Source organism: Pundamilia nyererei, unplaced genomic scaffold (genome assembly GCF_000239375.1).
Source record: "Pundamilia nyererei isolate P.nyererei 1_Seehausen unplaced genomic scaffold, PunNye1.0 scaffold00001, whole genome shotgun sequence".
Taxonomy (NCBI): domain Eukaryota; kingdom Metazoa; phylum Chordata; class Actinopteri; order Cichliformes; family Cichlidae; genus Pundamilia; species Pundamilia nyererei.
In genome coordinates, this window is record NW_005187402.1 from 9041276 (window position 1) to 9049169 (window position 7894).

Consider the following 7894-nt stretch of genomic DNA (forward strand, 5'->3'; position numbering starts at 1 on the left):
GAGGTCGGGACAGGAGACACTTTGACATCTGATTTTTCAGGAGTTGAAGTCACATCCGGGGACACAGGTGCAGGTGCAGGTGATTTGGTGACAGTGGAGGTCGGGACAGTGGAGGTTGTGACAGTGGAGGTCGGGACAGGAGACACTTTGACATCTGATTTTTCAGGAGTTGAAGTCACATCGGGGGACACAGGTGCAGGTGACTTGGTGACAGTGGAGGTCGGGACAGGAGACGTTGCAGTGGTCGACTCAGGGGACTTTTGATTAGATGATATTGGGGGTTTTGATGGTGGCGAAAGATCAACCAGAGGCGTTTTAGTCTGCCCAGACTCTTTGGGTTGTGGCTCTTTAGAGGCTACTTGAAGACAATCTTTGATTAGTTCAGGGAGGGGAGCAGCCACCTTGGTGTCAAAAGTTGGCTGTTCTTGTGTAACAGACACTTGAGGGGTCTCTTCTTTTGCAGGCTCTGGGGTGGCCTTCTTCTCCAACTTTGGAGCAACCGGCTCATTAACACTCACAGCAGCAGCTGTCTTAGTGCTGGTGTCAGCACTGTAAACCACAGAGATAATGAATCAAACTCAAATCACTTGTTGCACTGGAAATAGAAACATGGTGCGGGATTTACATTTTCTGAGGTTCGGGCGCAGGCTTGGATGCAACAGATGTGACAGGAACAACAGGGGATGGCAGCACAGCGCTGGCAGGTGCAGGAGTCTCAGAAGGCTCATCATCATCAGTAATCTCCACCCTGCACATTTTTAGTCAACCACATGATGGCACAAGTAGAAATGCATGCAAGTGTAGAGCACATATTTCACATATCTTTTCTTTTTGCCTCTAGGAAAAAGGGCTTACCTTGTAGCCACAAATGCTGGACTGCTATTGCTGAGCGATGTGTCAGGCGTTTCTTGAGACCTTAGAGTTTTGAACACAAAGCCTGTGTGAATGCCTCCGTAAGTGCTCAGCAAGGCACATCAATAAAAAGAATTTCCCACTGCATGGGAAGTTTTAAACATATGCACTATTCTTTTATGAAAGCATTACAGAAACATGCTGTATCTCAAGATAAGCATTAGAATAGTGGCATGAGAAAATACGTACTCGTATTTCTTTGCAGCTGAAAGCACGTAAGACCGTTGCCTGGCTGCAGATTTCGTCAGAACATTACTGGCTTTCTCCGTCCTGCAGAATGAATCAGAATAATGTTAATGTAATCTCTTTCCCGGGTGTCTAACTTCAGGACGCAAGGAGAGTCTTACCGCTTCTCCAGCTCCTCGAGGCTAAGCTGGCCCTCCTGTTTCTCTGCAGCAGACCGCACAGTGTGGGGGGCTCTGAGGAACAGAAGCACAAACATGCACCTTGTGAAAAGACTCTCATCCAGCTGCCAGCAGTTAAACTGGGACTCTGAATTTACGTTTGCTCACATTTTCTTGTAGGTCTCTGAAGGCTTTTTGTTGAATTGCGGTGTTTTGCTGCAATAAAACCAGATAATAAGTAATGGAGGAAAGGTCAAACTGCTTGTCGAAGCTGTGTGGTTCAGCTGCTCTTACCTAAAGCCGTTAGATGGTGAGGATGGAGGAGGCTTGTCCACTTTAGTGAAAACACCCCTGAAGAAAAAGAAAGAAAGTCCTGAACAAGCCCTTATTTCTTTATACAGTTTGTGTGTGTGTGTGTGTGTGTTTTGTTTGTTTATTTTTAAGTGTTCACTGTGATGGTGACTGAGACTCCACTTTGGCTGACTAAAATCTCTGTTTTATAAATATATGTGTTTTTATATGCTTTGTGGTAAACGTATTTTATAACCCAGATGGTGGTGCTCAGAATATCAGAAGCCTTTCTCTTACCTGATAAGGTATCCGGATGTTGGCTGCCTAAACTCAAAACAGAGACTTGTTATCAGCACAGTCATGTTTCAAAGAACTGCAGATAAGCCTATGACATTAAAAACCTGGGTTTACCTCTCCGTGTCAGACTTGGTTGGTGGCGGAGTAGAATTTGTTGGCGAAGACACTGGACTGGTGTCAGCAGGGGCTCCGCTCAGACGGCTGGCTTTAACTTCTGCTATCCTGTAATGGAATTTGGTTTTATCTTATTTTCATTTATTTTCTTTGTGACAGAGTAGATGATAACGGGATGATGGGTATCGTGCTTAAACAGGGGTGTTTACCATGGTTTCTCCTCTTGCGTTTCATCCTTAGAGTCATTGCTGCGTTGCAACCAGCTGGCGTCTCCCCTCAGCCTTGTCCGGACTTTGGTGGTACGCAGCACGGACGCTCTGTCTCCCTCTGAGATACAAACATGTGCATATCACACACCCGCACACAAGCTCACATTTGAGATATGATACACACTATATGCTGCATCATAATGACAGCTTAATAATTGTCTGCTTGATAGCTTCTAAGATATACAGTCCCCCTTTGAGCCAGAAGACACTGTATCATCAACCACTTGTAGTTTGCCTTAAATCAGGGTAATAAGTGAATTTATAGCCAAGAGCCCGGCACAGATGCATAATACTCCCAGCTTTTATTGGAGGAAACACATCATCTCACATTAAAATCAAAATCTGCTCACCTTTTGACATGCTTGTTTCACGGGGTTCTCGCTCTCTTCTTTTTTCTCTTTTCTTTGCAGGCCACTAAATTACAGATAATTCAGAGAGATGATTGGCATCTTGTAAAAATTAGGCGTATGATGTGAGCAGCGAGTTGCAACTTTGTTCCCACACTATGTCCCCTCCCATTGAGAAACATGTGCTGTGTCAAACATTCCTCAGTTTCATCCTTAAAACATGCAGACGATCCTGTCTGTCCACTTTCCAAAATATGCAGCGATTGACCAAATATGAATGGACGCAGATAGGCATTCTGTGTATCTGACACTCTGTAACAATATAAACTGGCCCACATAAGATTAACCTGATTACACAAATATCGCTTTCTATTCGCTCATTTCCAAATGAACTGAGCCCCAGCTATTTAGGATCAGAAAACAGAAACGAGTTGCTCAGAGGCAAGCCTACGTCCTCAGGGGAACTTCAGTAGAAAGGGGAAAATACTAATGAAACAATCACAAGTGTACCCTTATCTGAAAGTAGACACAGAGTAGAGCTTATGCAAAACTGTGGAGTATTGTTAAAGTCAGAATGCAAATATCACTTTTTTTAAAAAGTCCTTCCTTAGGCTGTGAATTAATTCCCTTTGGAGTAAGTCGGCGCAATATCTCTTGAGGATTTTCCTGAATATTGGTGACAAAACAAACTGAGGGCTCAGAGACCATATTTATCTTCGGTTTAGCACATCAGTCTATAAGAGATAAATGATTAATGAAAGCCAATAGCATTTTAAAGCAAGCCCCGAGCACGATAGGAAGCAATCATGGCAAAGAAACATCCAGAAAATGAGAGGGCAGACACTCATAATGAACACAGTTTATATAACCCAACCAATCCGATCACTCTGACACTTTTAAAATACACAAAATATCATGTCATGAATAAGTGAACACCAGAGTTCCTACCTGCTGTCACTTTATATCCAGCACAGGAAGATTTGTTGAGGATCTGTGTCCTAGTGAGCGTGGTTGGTGTGAACAGAGGAAAAGTCTTTCTCTGTCTAACAGGTGTCTCAGCCCGACGTATTAGCCAACAGGTACAGGCGTGAGCACTAACAAGCCCAGCCAGTCAAGGGAGGTAAATATGGGGTGGAGCAGCGTGTGTTTGTCTATCTACTTGTGTGTGTGTGTGTGTGTGTGTGTGTGTGTGTGCGTAAGAGAGGTTGCTAAGAATTAATTTCTGTTTACTACATCTGGGCTTTGTTCATGGATGACAGCAAGCACATACCTGTCGCACAGGTGGCTGGCAATCAATGCTTAGAACCAGCAAGGCATAGGGGCAACGACAAGGTGCACTGCATGGCAAACATAAACGAAGTGACACACAGCAACATCTCCTTTGGGAAACACTCGTCTCATGCTCACTGGGTAGGACAGCCCAGGAAGCACAAGCATTAAAACAAGAACACAGCACAGAGCCGAGATAATGAAGAGAAACAGCGGTCGTCAGAAAAAATAGAAGCTGCTTGGAACATTCTTAATTTTATTCTTAAAGCAAAGGTGTTTTATACTTTCACGTGTGTTTCTGTGAAGGAAAAATCATGAATGCTGGCGTGAACATTGAATTTCTTATATAAGCTCTGGTAAAGGTTATTTATGGATTACCCTGTGCTTTGCAATACGCAGGATATCCTAGGAAGGAAAAACAAATGAAAGCCCATTGTAAACAAACTGTTTGCTCAATCCGAGCGACTATATCCATGTTTGTGTAAGAGAAAGTCAAGGATGTGCCTGCAATTGTCGAGCAATTTTTTTCTCCTACAAATGTCAAAAGAACACTTTCTGAGCATTTGGCCACAGTTTCAACTTTCTGAAACCACACTGTGCCTTAGAAAAAGCACAAAAACCCCATAAACAGTCTGTGTACATATTTACGAGGCCGTTTCAAAATCACAGAAAGGGTGTAGATAGGTTTCACAACACGTCACAGAAAGTAGGTGGAAGAGGAAATTGGCAACTCTGAATGCCAAAGTGTCGCTCTGGCGAGCACACTTGCAAGTGTAAATGCTAACGTGTATTATTCACCTGGATCTCTCTCCCTTGTTCCCTTGTAGAAGAAACCAGTCAGACGGCCTTGCCCAGTGGCTCTGACTCTAGCAAGTGAATCATTAGGGTGCTGCTGCTCAGAATTAAAATGAGAATGCAAAGTATCTGAACATAACCCCCACCTTATTCTCACCACACCAAGACAAGGAATGACAGAAATGCTGAACAGGGAAAAGACAAACTTAAGTAATGTAACCAATGCATTTAACGCAGTGAAGCACGTCAGTGTCGACGACTTCATTAGTATCTCAACTTTCTCATTTCCATGTAGGAGATGGATGTGTAAATATTAAGATTATAGCTGTGTTTTAAGTATTACCCGGCCCATCATTGCTTTTAATGACAGTGCTTGAATAACACAGAGTCTCCCTGACTCATCAAAGCACACGCCATGCTTATGACACCCAGCACCTAACAGCTGAGTGACTGGAACCTGTGGATGTTAATCTAGTTCACATGATGTCATATCAGAATTTTATTAGACTGATGTGCATGCATTTACCTGTGCACTGAAACCACTACTGGTGGCTGTGTTTATTTCTCCTCTTATATCAGAAATGGTGCACTCAAATTCTGCTAATTTTCTCCTCAGGATGTCGTCCCCGTGGACAACAACACAAGATACCGACCCAAGGAAGTATTTTGGTACAGAGGTTAGCAGAGGTTAGTTCTCTCATTGCAGCAGGAACAAGATCCTGGGTTTGAATCCACTGCCTGGCCATGACCTTTCTGTGTGGAGTTCGCGGATTCTCTGTGGGTACTACGGCTTCCTCCCATAGTGCTTACACATTAAGCACTATGGTGATTTAAAATTGGTTGTAGGTGTAAGTGTGAATCACTCTATTAGACATTTAACAAACAGGTACGTCCAGTGCATTCCCCATCCCTCACCCTATGACAGCTGAGATGTTCCAGCCCAAACCGGATGAAGACATATGAATGGTTGGATATTCATAGGGAATATGAACAGTCCCAAAAAAGTAAAAAAAAAAAAAAAAAATCATAATGATGTGAGAGAGTTGTTTAAACAGTAGTTCCTCCTTGGGGAGGTCTGGAGTTATAGCAGACTGCAGAGACTAAATAAAAATAACAGATGGCTCTGCCCTGCAGGCAAGGTGTGGGCAACTTTGTAAAAGTGCTGCCAGGTAAGCAAAGAGCAGATAATAAACCTGCACTAACTACCACAACTACAAAAAAAACAACAACAAAGAAATCCCCTTGGCTTCAACACAGTGTGTAATAAAGAGAGACCCAAATGTATTGGCTGTCAAAATCCTGATTTCTGTCGTGACGCCAAACAAGTTAGGACTTGTTTTTTCTGTAATGTCCCACACTGCAGATGCATTTCTAACCAATTAGTGTTTCAATGAAATTCTGTATCGGTTTATGGCTGAAGGATGCGTCTGAGAGCCTTGTTTGCGTGGGCATGTTTGCAGTGACGGTGCAGTCAATTCTCTTAGAAAAGTTTTCCACATACTTCTGGAACCTGACTGCAGGGATTTGTCCCCTTTCAGCTACGAGATGATCAGCGAGGTCAACCACTGATGTTAGGCAATAAGACCTGGTTTACAATCAGCCAGTTAAGCTATCCCAGAGGTATGTGACAGGGTTGAAGTCAGGGCTCTGTGAAGGCCATTCAAGTTCTTTTCACTCCAAACTCTGAAAAACATTTCCTAAGAAAACCTCACGTTGTGCATGAGGGCATTGTCAAGTTTAATCAGCAAAGGACTTTCTGCCCAGACAGTTGGAACAAATATGTAAGCACAAGACTGTCTACAGTATCGCTGAAGATTTCACTTAACAGCATGTCAGAAACTTGTGCAACGTCTATTCCAGGCCAAACATTCACATAATCATATATTACACGCATGTAAATATATATATGTTCTATCAAGAGCATGTGGAGGAATGTATGAAGGCATTTTGAAATCTCAAGAGCAGCATCTCAGTGTTTACAAGTACAAAGAACAGAAGACAACAAAAATCAGCTGTGATCACTGTACTGGCATTAAGAGTGGATGTACTCTGCAGTTTGTGTATGATCAGACTGCAATAAGGGCACAAGTACCATCTGCTGCCATCTACTGGTGGAATGCTACATGAAAAATAAAAAAGGCATACAAATGCTTCACATGGTGAAATTTATCTATCACTAGTGACTTCCATCATTTTCCATTTAGTATTACCGCATCACATTATTCTCATTATGAGTTTAATTGTATAAATGCCCAGAGCTCTACATGTCTCAGCAGTCTCTAATTCCAGCCACCTGTCAAGCCTCGCATCTGAGATGAGGATAGCTCTCTACGGTGCGTGCAATCGCATCCTTCAGGCTGACCACCGGTGTGTAGCCCAGGTCTTCTTTGGCACGTTTACAGTTGTAGTAGTGGTGGGTTCCAGCCAGAGCCACTCTCATCGGTGTAAAGGTTGGCTTGAAAGATATTAAAGGACTCAATAGTACGGACAGCAGCCAGAGGAGAAGCGCCAGTCCGTACACCAAACTGTAAGGCAGGTGGTAGCGGGGAGGAGGATATCCAAGACCCACCAATACTTGAGACATGAAGTCCCAAAAGCGAATTGGCTCATCGTTGGTTATGTGATATGGCTGGAAGACAAATGGAGAAAAATTAAAGTAAATTAACTGATCGAAAAGCATGTTAACCACTTGGTGCCACCACTGCTGTGGATTTTATTTTAACTCACCTTCCCACATATGGGGGAGTCTGCTCTCAGCCGTTCAGCAGCCAGAATGTGTCCATGAACTACATTCTCCACAAAGGTGAAATCTACCAGATTGGTTCCATCACTGAAGGAGACAAAAACTAATTATTTAACTGAAAACCATCAAGACATCCTTTTTGAAAATAAGTACTAGGATCTAATAATTAGTGGTAGTAGCACGCTTTCATGCTGCTTTCACGCTGCTTTCACAGGAATTACAATGTTAAGTAGCTGTTGTCAGATGCTGCTAATCACATGAACAGTTGATCATCAGCAAGTGCGAGCACTGCTATGAAAGCAAACGTTTGAGCGCTTTATTGGCATTGAGCAGTCAGGTGTGTGGTAACACAATGCCACAATTCTCCCAGGAGTGAACGATTCAGCAAATTCACCCCAAAGTCAGATTGAGTAATATTCAGAAAACTGCCCAAAAGCTACATCTCAGACTGTACATGTGTAAGTTGGCGTGTTAAAAGTTAAAGTTCATGACAGTACAATTCGTAAAAAACTG

General features: G+C 43.0%; 2 protein-coding genes across 3 annotated transcripts in view; both read right to left on the reverse strand.

Moving 5' to 3' along the window:
• Positions 1 to 3676, reverse strand: part of znf185 (zinc finger protein 185 with LIM domain) — a 16932-nt gene extending 13256 nt beyond the window's left edge. The window contains exons 1-12 of one of the 2 annotated variants that reach the window (XM_005719721.2): positions 3523 to 3676; positions 2578 to 2641; positions 2168 to 2285; positions 1959 to 2066; positions 1845 to 1871; positions 1551 to 1607; positions 1425 to 1472; positions 1260 to 1331; positions 1102 to 1182; positions 856 to 915; positions 626 to 748; positions 184 to 549 (exon numbers count right to left, since the gene is read on the reverse strand). In XM_005719721.2, coding sequence (XP_005719778.2) covers positions 184 to 549; positions 626 to 748; positions 856 to 915; positions 1102 to 1182; positions 1260 to 1331; positions 1425 to 1472; positions 1551 to 1607; positions 1845 to 1871; positions 1959 to 2066; positions 2168 to 2285; positions 2578 to 2587 — 1070 coding nt within the window. In that variant the 5' untranslated portion in view covers positions 2588 to 2641; positions 3523 to 3676. Of the gene's footprint in view, positions 1 to 94; positions 550 to 625; positions 749 to 855; positions 916 to 1101; positions 1183 to 1259; positions 1332 to 1424; positions 1473 to 1550; positions 1608 to 1844; positions 1872 to 1958; positions 2067 to 2167; positions 2286 to 2577; positions 2642 to 3522 lie in introns of both variants that reach the window. The other variant, XM_005719722.2, reaches the window with a different exon arrangement.
• A 2086-nt stretch (positions 3677 to 5762) lies between these two features.
• nsdhl (NAD(P) dependent 3-beta-hydroxysteroid dehydrogenase NSDHL) overlaps positions 5763 to 7894 on the reverse strand; it is a 6646-nt gene continuing 4514 nt past the window's right edge. Inside the window, exons 6-7 of the mRNA XM_005719723.1 lie at positions 7366 to 7468; positions 5763 to 7267 (exon numbers count right to left, since the gene is read on the reverse strand). Coding sequence (XP_005719780.1) covers positions 6935 to 7267; positions 7366 to 7468 — 436 coding nt within the window. The 3' untranslated portion in view covers positions 5763 to 6934. The remainder of the gene's footprint in view (positions 7268 to 7365; positions 7469 to 7894) is intronic.